This window comes from Vipera berus (assembly GCF_964194415.1).
Source record: "Vipera berus genome assembly, chromosome: Z".
Taxonomy (NCBI): Eukaryota; Metazoa; Chordata; class Lepidosauria; order Squamata; family Viperidae; genus Vipera; species Vipera berus.
The window spans coordinates 41,316,645-41,329,222 of NC_138205.1; the positions used below are offsets into that span (position 1 = coordinate 41,316,645).

The 12,578-nt window shown below is 39.4% G+C and overlaps 1 protein-coding gene across 1 annotated transcript in view; it reads left to right on the forward strand.

Moving 5' to 3' along the window:
• ITGB3 (integrin subunit beta 3) overlaps positions 1–12,578 on the forward strand; it is a 100,821-nt gene that overhangs the window by 39,095 nt on the left and 49,148 nt on the right. Inside the window, exon 3 of the mRNA XM_081343812.1 lies at positions 12,237–12,441. Coding sequence (XP_081199938.1) covers positions 12,237–12,441 — 205 coding nt within the window. The remainder of the gene's footprint in view (positions 1–12,236; positions 12,442–12,578) is intronic.

Below are 12,578 nucleotides of genomic sequence, written 5' to 3' on the forward strand. Positions count from 1 at the left end.
ATGATAATATGCTTCCCTACAAAGTCAATTCTTGCTCAATGACAGACCAATGAGTTAACTCGGAAAGGCAAGAGGAAAATCTAGAAGAGGTCTGTGCAGCTCTTCAACATCTTCATCAACGATTTGGATGAGGGGATAGATGGGGAACTCATCAAATTTGCAGACAACACCAAGCTGGCAGGAATAGCCAATACTCCAGAAGATAGGCTTAAGATACAGGAGGATCTAGACAGACTCGAACACTGGGCACTATCTAACAAAATGAAATTCAATTGTGAAAAAAGTAAGGTTCTACATTTAGGCAGGAAAAATCAAATGCAACGGATGGAAACTAGTCAAGGAGAGAAGCAACCTAGAACTAAGGAGAAATTTCCTGACAGTTAGAACAACTAACCAGTGGAACAACCTGCCTCCAGAAGTGGTGAATGCTCCAACACTGGAAGTTTTTAAGAAGAGACTGGCCAGCCATTTGTCTGAAATGGTATAGGGTTTCCTGCCTGAGCAGGGGGTTGGAGTAGATGACCTGCAAGGTCCCTTCCAACTTCTTCTTCTTCTTCTTCTTCTTCTTCTTCTTCTTCTTCTTCTTCTTCTTCTTCTTCTTCTTCTTCTTCTTCTTCTTCTTCTTCTTCTTCTTCTTCTTCTTCTTCTTCTTCTTCTTCTTCTTCTTCTTCTTCTTCTTCTTCTTCTTCTTCTTATTATTATTATTATTATTATTATTATTATTATTATTATTATTATTATTATTATTATTATTATTATTATTATTATTATCATCTTGTAGAAAGGAAAGACCCACACTGATAAATTAAAAATCTTTGCGGTCTGCAAAGGAATGCTGGTGGGCTAATCAATGATTTGGTGACTAGAGGAGCATCTACAGTGTTGGAGCTTGTTGTCATGGTAAGCCATGGAGGCACTAGGCAACATGACTTTCAGGGCAGTGGTGGTGATTTTATTACTTTAAAAAAAAGTCTGTGGTCTGTCCAAGGGTGCTTGGTAGGCTACATGTACAGGCCTGGTCTAGCATTTATTTTGGAGCATTCAACTATCTAGAGCAGGCATGTCAAACTCATTTTGTTTGAAGCAACTTTTTATAAAAGAATTGCCATTAATTTGTTTTAATAAAATAATTTAAATCAATTTTTTACTTGATTTCAAATTAAATGAATGAGATTTTTTTAGTACAATTGCCAAATGCAATAAACTGGTTTTAGGTATTGTATATGTTACTGGAAGGAAAAGGCAATCCCTGTTGCGTTACTGATCCCAGAGAAACATTTCATGTATGCAGGTATACTTAGGGTGCCAGAGTTATGGATGAGAAATATTGGTTGCAAAGTTGGCATTTCTGGATGTAATACAGATATTTTGGACTTATTTTTGTTTCTTTGCATGTTTGATATTTTTAAAAAGGCATATGCTACTGACTATGCTTATGCACATATTAACATGATCACTGCTTGTCCAAAATTTTACTATACAGATAATACCCCCAGAAATTATTTTAGCCTTTTTAATAAATATTGTTATTGATGTTAAACTCACCAGGGAAAACATCATATATTTTTATGTATATACTAGGTTAATTATTTAAAGACTGAAGTGCAACATAACTAGATTCTAAATAATCTATTTTTCAAAACACACAACAGTCCAAACAGTAAAAGTAAAGTCCAAATTAAGAATATTTCATTCTTAAGAATTGTTTAGATTCAAAATAGTTTTCAAGAGTGTACAAAAGATACTATTTTTTCTAGAATCAGCTAAATTAGACATATTACATTGAGAAAAATGTTTCTCATTTCTTTCCTGTTACCTTTGATTTCGTTGCAGAGATGTTAACATAAGAAATAGATTATTTTGTTATCTAATTTTTCCTTCCAAAAGACAGAACCAGATGAAAAATGTGAGGTTCTTTCCTGTTGGCTTTTCTGAATTAGCTGTTTTGGATTCTAAAAGTTTAGTTCCTAAAGAAGTAACCTTGTAAATAATTTTAATGTCCTCCTCTAGTGCAGGCTCTTTTATGACTCAAGGACTTCACCTCCCAGAATTCCTGAACCACCATGCCTCAGCTTGGAAACCTCTCCCTTTCCCCTCAGCATGGCTGGCTCAGGATTTCTGGGAGTTGAAGTCCACGAGTCATAAAAAAGAGCCAAGATTGCTAGCCCTGCAATAGGCTTAGGAAAACCAATAAGGGAGCTAGGTTGTTTGTTTGTTTGGTTGGTTGGTTGGTTTTTTTTTTCAAAAAAAGGTTCCGGAACGCCGTTCTGAGCGTTCTATGAGGAAAAAAGCCCTGATTATTCCCTATCCTACATACCCAATGGAATAAGTGGTGAACACATCAGGAAGATATAGGTAATCCTTGACTTACATCTGATTATTTACCAACTGTTTGGAATTACAATGACCTTAGAAAAGGGTGCTTTTCAACCCATAAAGCATTTCTGGCAATTGTAAAATGTCATTCCATCCCCCCTTCCCCCATAGTCACATGACTGTATTTTAGACACTTGGTAACTGGCTCACATTTATGACTGGTCGTAGCATCATATGGTCATATGACCACACATTGTGAGGTTTTTTTGCCAGTTTCTGACAAAAATCACCCATTCAGGAGAATGGATTTGGACTTAATGATTATATGATTCACTTAGTGAACACATAAAAACAGTCGTAAAATTGGGTCCAGTCATGACTTTTGACTGAAATTATTGATATAATTGCAATCATAAGTCAAGGATTATCTTATCAGGTTGTATGCGTTTGTGTTAGAAGTACTGTTTAAGGTAATTCTGGGTTGAAAAGATTAGCTAGTGACATCACCATTGCCTACGGCAGGAGTAGGAACCTTGGCTCTTTTATGACCCGTGAACTTCAACTCCCAGAATTCCTGAGCCAGTATGGCTGGCTCAGGAATTCTGGGAGTTGAAATCCACGAGTCATAAGAGAGCCAAGGTTGCCTACCCCTGGCCTAGGGGATGCCCTTGGTGGCTCCTTTCATGTCCCCATCAAGGAGCCGAAGCAAGTGACAGGAGCTCACCCTAACATGCAACAGCACTTGGGTCTCAAATGTGGGCCTCCTAATCTCCAACCCAGTGGCCTACCATGTGAGCCACCACACTCCTTGTCAGCTTGTGAGAAGCTCTTTTAGAACCTGATGCACAAATGAATATTATTATTGTGATAAGAGTATTCCGAAGTCTCTCTCTAAATTTCTATTCCAAATGTTCTCCTTAATTAGAGAAATTTTCTTAATTAAGATTGAAATTAAGCTGGTTTTCTTTCCAGTGTAAACTATTGGGGTTGAATGTCTAGTATAGACAATAATCCTTTGAAAATTAGAACAGCATTCACTTAGCAATAACATATTCATCATTTATAGATAATTCAGTTTCGGATTAATTCTTACACTGTTCAAAATCAAAACTTCTTTTTATCTTCTTTAAATCTTTCTAATAATAATACCTCTTATGGTCAGATCTTCTGATTTTATTTTGACCTCTCCCTATGAAAATATTACTGTGTTATTATAAAATAACTATATTTAATTATCATTTCTCTTCTACAATATGCTTCCTGTAATGAAAACTACTTTCTGGATTTATATATATTCCATTTCCTCAATATGGCATGTCTAACAAAGTGATCTTTAAAAACTACATTGACAAACCTCAAATCATCTCCTTCTAACTCCCAATAATTTTCTATTTCTCAGCATCTATTATATACATTAATCTTTCATATAAATTAATCAACAAACTGCAAAATATAATTTCAAATTAGATATATCCAAATTTCATTTTTCATTAGCATCTTGTAATACCTTAGATCAAACTCACTCTTTTTACCCTTATGCAATTTTTCTTTCTTTCTGCCATTATTTAAATACATTAATTGTTAAAACAGGTATGGTCTAAAAAAAAAACACCATTCTGGGTAGAATATTCATCTTAATCACAGAAATTCTTCCTAATAATGACAATCTAATTTTTCCTTTCTTAATGTAATTTTTTAAACTTCATTTCATATTTTAACATAATTATTTTGTAACAACATATAATTCATATTTGTCAAATTAATAAACAAATATTTTTTTTATTTTTTTCAATCTTAAAACACATCTTGTTCATCAATTCAGCTAGATCTTACCTCTTCATATATTTGTTACCATCTTCTGTTTATTAATTTTAAAAGCACCTGAAGCAACAAATTCTTTTAATTTTCTCATTAATAATTCAATCACCTTTAAAGTATTTTCCAAAACCAGCATTAAATCATCTGTAAAAGCTCTCAACTTGTATTTTTTTAATTTTTTTACATCTATTTTCCTATGCACTTTCATTGTACCTTATATTTCCATTTAAAACTTCAAAAACGGAAATAATGGATAACCTTATGTAGTTCCGTTTTGTCTCTCACAAGGTTTTCTTAGATCTCTATTAACAAAAATTGTTTCTGCTTTCTGTGATGTATAAGTTGATTTTACCCATTTTATAAAATTCTCTCCAAATTCAAAAACTTTAAATAAAAAAGTCAATTTAAATTGTCAAAACCTTTCTTTCCATCTAAAAAAAATAATTCATCTTGTTTTTCATTATGCTGTTCCCAGTGTTCTATAATGTCAATCACCTTTCTGGCATTATTTTTAACTGTAAAATATACATTGATCTTCATTAATAAATTCTTCAGAATTATTTACAATCTGCTTAAGACATTATAAGTAACTTATAATCACTATTCAATCTGTTATTTCTGTTATTTCTGCTATTTTTTAGTCCTTAAAAGGACTGTGGAGTTGTGTGTGAAGCCAGGAGATCCTCGCAGATGTCTGGCTACCAGTCCGTCTGTTGCTCATTTAGCACCACCCAGGAGGCACGTGTGGTTTAAGGTTTGCCACGGACGCGAGTAACTTTGCCCCCCATTTATTCTCTTTGCCCCATTTATTCTCTGTATAAATAGGGAAAGACACCTTCAGCACAATGTGATTGCGGGGCTCCCCGACAGACTATCCAACATATAGTGAGGGAATGCACTAATAGAAGATACCCAGGAGATTTTAAGGACTTCCTCTGCGTAACAACGGCAGCTACTGACTGGATCTCCAAACTCGACATTTTTTTAAAAAATTCCATTTATATCCCGCCCTTCTCCGAAGACTCAGGGCGGCTTACAAACTTAGCAGTAGCCTTCATTCTATGTATAAGCCTGCTTATTAGGGCTTATACATAGAAACTTAGACATTAAACTCTGAAATGTTATTTCTGTTTTCCTCTTAGGTTTTATAATTGCTTCTTTTTTTAAAAAATTGTTTTAACTGTTCTAACTTGTAAATATGAAGTGCTTTTAATTCTGTGTGTGACCAGCCATACGCTAAATAAATAAATAAATCACTATTCAATAGTGATATTGGTTTTTAATTTCTTGTTGAAGTTAAATCTTGCCCCTCTTTAGGTTTCATTCATTCATTTTGTGTGTCTGTTTGCTTATCTATCTATCTATCTATCTATCATCTATCTATCTATCTATCTATCTATCATCTATCTATCTATCTATCTATCTATCTATCTATCTATCTATCTATCTATCTATCGTCTACTGATGACTAAGTTTTAGATTATCTTGTATATAATGTCTGTTTTCAAAGGATTAATTCATTATATGCTATCAAGTTGGTGTTGACTTGCCAGTCAGTTTCCAAATCCAATTCAAAGTGTTGAATTTAAAGCCCTCCATAGCCTGAGTCCAGGATATCTGAGGAACCATCTTTTCCCAATGGGATTGACCTGCCCCATTCATTATGGCAGAAAAGACCTACTGCAGATCCCATAAACTAAGGAATATAGCTCTTTTTATATTTAATCCAAAATTTATTTATCTCATGCGCCTTAAGTACTATCATTTATCTTACTTCATAAAAAAATTGAAACAGTTATTTGATTCCGTTATAATTTTCCAAGAAATGGTTTATTCATTTGAATTATTTGTGGTTTTATTTTACAATAAATGCATACTTGTTAATGTTTTAAAAATATTTGCTCTATATTTTTACTTTTTATTACAAAATTATAGTATACAAATAACAAAGTTAGTAATTAAGCAAAGAAAGGATGATAATCAACTCTGAAAATTGGGCTTTCCAGCTGTTTTTCTGGGTTTATCTGCAGAATAGAATAGAATAGAATAGAATAGAATAGAATAGAATAGAATAGAATAGAATAGAATAGAATAGAATAGAATAGAATAGAATAGAATAGAATAGACTTTGGAGGTCTTCTAGTCCAGCCCCCTGCTCAAGCAGGAGAACCTATACCATTTCAGGCAAGTGACTGTCTAGTCTCTTCTTTAAAATCTCCAGTGATGGAGCACCCACAATTTCCGGAAGCAAGCTGTTCCACTGGTTGATTGTCCTCACTGTTAGGAAGATTCTCCTTAATTCCAGATTGCTTCTCTGTTTGGTCAGTTTCCAACCATTGTTTCTTGTCTTGCCCTCTGATGCTTTGGAGAATAGTTTGATGCCCTCTTCTTGAATACCCCTTAAATACTTGAATACTGCCATCATCTCTCCCCTATTACTTCTTTTCTTTAGACTAGCCAAACCTGATTACTGCAGCCATTCTTCATATGTTTTAGTCTCCTGACCTTTGATCATTTTAGTTGCTCTTCTCTGAACCTTTTCCAAGGTCTCAACATCTTTTTTGTAGTTGTTGTTAGCTGCGAAGTCGTGTCCGACCCATCGCGACCCTATGGACAACATTCCTCCAGGCCTTCCTGTCTTCTACCATCTTCTGGAGTCCATTTAAGCTCACGCCTACTGCTTCAGTGACTCCATCCAGCCACCTCATTCTCTGTCGTCCCCTTCTTCTATTGCCCTCAATCTTTCCCAGCATTAGGCTCTTCTCCAGTGAGTCCTTCCTTCTCATTAGGTGGCCAAAGTATTTGAGTTTCAACTTCAGGATCTGGCCTTCTAAAGAGCAGTCGGGGTTGATCTCCTCTAGGACTGACCGGTTTGATCGCCTTGCAGTCCAAGGGACTCGCAGGAGTCTTCTCCAGCACCATAGTTCAAAGGCCTCAATTCTTTGGCGCTCAGCCTTTCTTATGGTCCAACTTTCACTGCCATACATTGCAACTGGGAAGACCATAGCCTTGACTATACGCACTTTTGTTGACAGGGTGATGTCTCTGCTTTTTAGTGTGCTGTCTAGATTTGCCATGGCTTTCCTCCCAAGGAGCAAGCGTCTTTTAATTTCTTGGCTACAGTCCCCATCTGCAGTGATCTTGGAGCCCAGGAAAACAAAATCTGTCACTACCTCCATTTCTTCCCCATCTATTTGCCAGGAATTGAGAGGGCCAGATGCCATGATCTTGGTTTTCTTAATGTTAAGTTTCAACCCAAGTTTTGCACTCTCCTTCTTCACCCGCAACAAGAGGCTCTTTAGTTCTTCTTCACTTTCTGCCATTAGAGTGGTATCATCTGCGTATCTTAGGTTGTTGATATTTCTTCCGGCAATCTTAATTCCAACTTTTGATTCATCTAGCCCTGCCTTTCTCATGATGTGCTCTGCATATAAGTTAAATAGGCAGGGTGACAGTATACAGCCTTGCCGGACTCCTTTCCCAATTTTGAACCAATCAGTGGTTCCGTGTCCAGTTCTCACTGTTGCTTCTTGACCCGCATATAGGTTTCTCAAGAGACAAATAAGATGGTCTGGTACTCCCATCTCTTTAAGAACTTGCCACAGTTTGTTATGATCCACACAATCAAAGGCTTTAGCATAGTCAATGAAGCAGAAGTATATGTTTTTCTGGAACTCCCTAGCTTTCTCCATGATCCAGCGTATGTTGGCAATTTGATCTCTAGTTCCTCTGCCTCTTCGAAATCCTGCCTGTACTTCTGGTAGTTCTCGATCCACATACTGCTGAAGTCTAGCTTGTAGGATTTTAAGCATGACTTTACTAGCATGAGAAATGAGTGCAATGGTGCGATAGTTTGAACATTCTTTGGCACTGCCTTTCTTTGGAATTGGAATGTAAACTGATCTTTTCCAATCCTGTGGCCACTGTTGAGTTTTCCAAATTTGCTGGCAAATTGAGTGTAGCACTTTTACTGCACTGTCTTTTAAGATTTTGAATAGCTCAGCTGGAATACTGTCACCTCCACTAGCTTTGTTGTTGCTCAGCTTTTCTAAGGCCCACTTCACCTCACATTCTAGGATGTCTGGCTCGAGGTCAGTGACCACCTCATTGTGATTATCTGGGACGTTAAGCTCATTCTTGTATAGTTCTTCTGTGTAATTTTGCCACCTCTTCTTAATCTCTTCTGCCTCTGTTAGGTCCCTGCCATTTTGGTCCTTTATCATGCCCATTTTTGCATTAAACGTTCCCTTCATCTCTCCAATTTTCTTGAAAAGATCTCTGGTCCTCCCTATTCTATTGTTTTCTTCTATTTCTTTGCACTGTTCATTTAAGAAGGCATTCTTATCTCTTCTAGCTATTCTCTGGAATTCTGCATTCAATTGGGCGTATCTTTCTTTTTCTCCCTTGCCTTTTGCTTCCCTCCTTTCCTCAGCTATTTGCAAAGCTTCCTCAGACAGCCATTTTGCTTTCTTGCATTTCTTTTTCTTTGGGATGGTTTTGGTTGCTACCTGTTTTACAATGTCGCGAACCTCTGTCCATAGTTCTTCAGGCACTCTGTCTATCAGATCTAATTCCTTAAATCTATTTGTCACCTCTACTGTATATTCAACAGAGATATGATTTAATTCATACCTGAGTGGCCTAGTGCTTTTCCCTACTTTCTTCAGTTTAAGCCTAAACTTTGCAAGGAGAAGCTCATGGTCTGAGCCACAGTCAGCTCCTGGTCTTGTTTTTACCGACTGTATAGAGCTTCTCCATCTTTGGCTGCAGAGCATATAGTCAATCTGATTTCTGTGTTGACCGTCTGGTGATGTCCATGTGTAGAGCCGTCTCTTGGGTTGTTGGAAAAGAGTGTTTGCTATGACCATCGTATTCTCTTGACAAAATTCTATCAGCCTGTGCCCTGCTTCATTTTGTACTCCAAGGCCAAACTTGCCTGTTATTCCAGTTATCTTTTGGCTTCCTACTTTAGCATTCCAATCCCCCATGATGATAAGGACATCATTTTTTGGTGTTACTTCTATAAGGTGCTGTAGGGCTTCATAGAACCGGTCAATTTCATCCTCTTCAGCACTGGTGGTTGGGGCATAGACTTGGACTACTGTGATTTTGAATGGTTTGCCTTGGATTCGAACTGAGATCATTGTGTCATTTTGAGGATTGTATCCCAGTATTGATTTTCCTACTCTTTTATTGACTATGAAGGCTACTCCATTTCTTCTGAGGGATTCTTGCCCGCAGTAGTATACCTGATGGTCATCTGAATTAAATTCACCCATTCCTGTCCATTTTAGTTCGCTGATACCTAAGATGTCGATGTTCAGTCTTGTCATCTCTTGTTTGACCACGTCCAGCTTTCCTTGATTCATGGATCTTACATTCCAGGTTCCTATGGAGAAAAAATCTTTACAGCATCGGACTTTCCTTTCACCACCAGACATATCCACAGCTGAGCGTCCTTTCGGCTTTGGCCCAGTCGCTTCATTCTTTCTGGCGCTACTAGTACTAGCCCTCTGCTCTTCCCCAGTAGCATATTGGACGCCTTCCGACCTGAGGGGCTCATTTTCCAGCGTCATATCGTTTTGCCTTTTGGTACTGTCCATAGGGTTTTCATGGCAAAGATACTGGAGTGGGTTGCCATTTCCTTCTCCAGTGGATCACGTTTTGTCAGAACTCTCAGCTATGACCTGTCCGTCTTGGGTGGTCCTGCACGGCATAGCTCATAGCTTCATTGAATTACGCAAGCCCCTTCGCCACGACAAGGCAGTAATCCAGGAAGGGGCTTTTTTGTAGTATGGTGACCAAAATTGGTTGCAGGGTTTTATAAAGCGGTACTATTACTTTGCATGATCTTGATTCTATGCCTCTGTTTATACAACCCAGGATTGTATTAGCATTTTTGGCTGCAGCTGCACACTGCTGGCTCATATATCGGCCTCTCTGAGTGAGGGTAGTTTTCCCGCCGCCTTGAAAGAGGCTGTTTTGAATAACTTTCGTCCGGTCTCCAACCTTCGCTTTCTTGCGAAGGTTGTTGAGAGTGTGGTGGTGCATCAGCTCCCTCTGGTCCTGGATGAAGCGGATTATCTAGACCCGTACCAATCGGGCTTCAGGCCCGGGTACAGCACGGAGACGGCATTGGTCGCGCTGGTGAATGATCTCTGGAGGGCTCGGGACAAGGGATATTCCTCTGTCCTAGTCCTATTAGACCTTTCAGCGGCTTTCGATACCATCGACCATGGTATCCTGCTGCGGCGTCTCAGGGGATTGGGAGTGGGAGGCACGGTTCTTCAGTGGTTCTCCTCCTATCTCCTGGGACGCTCGCAGTCGGTGTTGGCAGGGGGGCAGAGGTCGACCGCGAGGCCTCTCGTTTGTGGAGTCCCTCAGGGGTCGGTCCTCTCGCCTCTCCTGTTCAACATCTACATGAAACCGCTGGGTGAGATCATTCGTGGTTTTGGAGTTGGGTATCATCAGTATGCCGATGATACCCAACTTTTCATTTCGACCCCAAACCACCCCAGTGATGCCCTCGACGTGATGTCCCGGTGCCTGGAGGCGGTCCGGGTCTGGATGGGGAGGAACAGGCTTCGACTCAACCCTGACAAGACTGAGTGGCTGTGCATACCGGCATCTCGGGATATTCAGGATATCCCACCGCTCACTATGGGGGGTGAGTCATTACCTCCTGTAGATAGGGCTCGCAACTTGGGAGTCCTCCTAGATTCACAACTCTCCTTAGAAGACCATATTGTAGCTGTGACTAGGGGGGCCTTCGCCCAGGTTCGCCTGGTGCACCAGTTGCGGCCCTATCTAGACCGGGATGCCTTACGTACGGTCACTCATGCGCTCGTGACCTCTCGTCTTGATTACTGCAACGCTCTCTACATGGGGCTACCCTTGAAGACCACTCGGAGGCTCCAACTGGTACAGAATGCAGCCGTGAGAGTTGTACTGGGAGTTTCCCGATACTCCCATGTCACACCTTTGCTCCGCGAGCTGCATTGGTTGCCAGTTGTCTTCCAGGTGAGGTTCAAGGTGTTGGTAATGACCTACAAAGCCCTTCATGGCATGGGTCCGGAATACCTTGGGGAGCACCTGCAGCCGGCGTCAACTTCCCTCCGCCCAGTACGCTCCCACAGAGAGGGCCTCCTCAGGGTGCCACCGGTCAAAGAATGCCGACTGGTGGCCCCCAGGGGGAGGGCGTTCTCTGTGGGTGCACCGGATTTATGGAACCATCTTCCGGTTGAGCTCCGGATGGCGCCCGATCTCCGCTCCTTCCGGCGCGATCTTAAAACCCATCTCTTTAAACAAGCTGGCCTGGCCTGATGGGACGGGGTGGGATTTTTAATTAATGAATTTTAATCTTAAATTTGTATTAATTTTATGGGCATTGTTTAATTATGTTTTAATAATCTTAATTTTTGTATCTAGTTTTTATGTATTGCCCTGTTCACCGCCCTGAGTCCCTAGGGAGAAGGGCGGTATATAAATTAAATTAATAAATAAATAATAAATAAATAATAAATATTCAAGTGATTGTCCACTAGGACTCCAAAGTCCCTCTCACAGTTACTGTTTTTGGTCCAGGTCTCACCTAATCTGTACTTGTACCTTTGATTTTTTTCCTGCCTAAATGTAAAACTTTGCTTTTCTCCACATTAAAACTCATTTTGTTGGATAGGGCCCATTGTTCAAGTTTGTCAAGATCTTTTTGGATCCTGAGCTTATCTTCTGGGGTGTTGGCTATTGCTGCCAGTTTAGTGTCATCTGCAAATTTGATGAGTTCCCTTTCTATTCCCTCATCTAAGTCATTGATAAAGATATTGAAGAGTACTGGGCCTAAGATGTAGCCTTGTGGTACCCCGCTGCTTACTTATCTCCACGTGGATGTAGTACCATTGAGGACTACTCACTGAGTATAGTTTGTCAGCCAGCTACAAATCCATCTGGTGGTGGTGTTATCTATCCCACCTTTTTCTAGCTTACTAAGCAGCAGGTTGTGGTCTACTTTGTCAAATATTATTTTAAAAAATAATATTTAGCATCAACATCATTAGATTGGACTTTGAGAACTTCTCAATTCCAAAATCTTATTGTTCTTTCAGTTCACCCTCCAACAGGATATTCCAAATGCTTTCTCTCGCTGTGACTTAATGGAAAATCTCCTTCAGAATGGTTGCACAAATGATTTTATAGAGTATCCAGTCAGCCACACCTTCATACTGGAGGCCAGACCTCTCAGTGCCAAAGGATCAGGGAGTGACATCACCCAAATGACTCCACAGAAGATTGAACTCCACCTGCGTCCAGGTAAAATCAGACACACTACTTGATTTACCCACAGAAAGCCTTGCATTAATTCCTCACCATCTCTAGAGAAACAGTAAGAAATAGAGAAGAAAGCATCTACTAAGAGTTTGAAGGACTGCTTCACTTGAACTGATAAT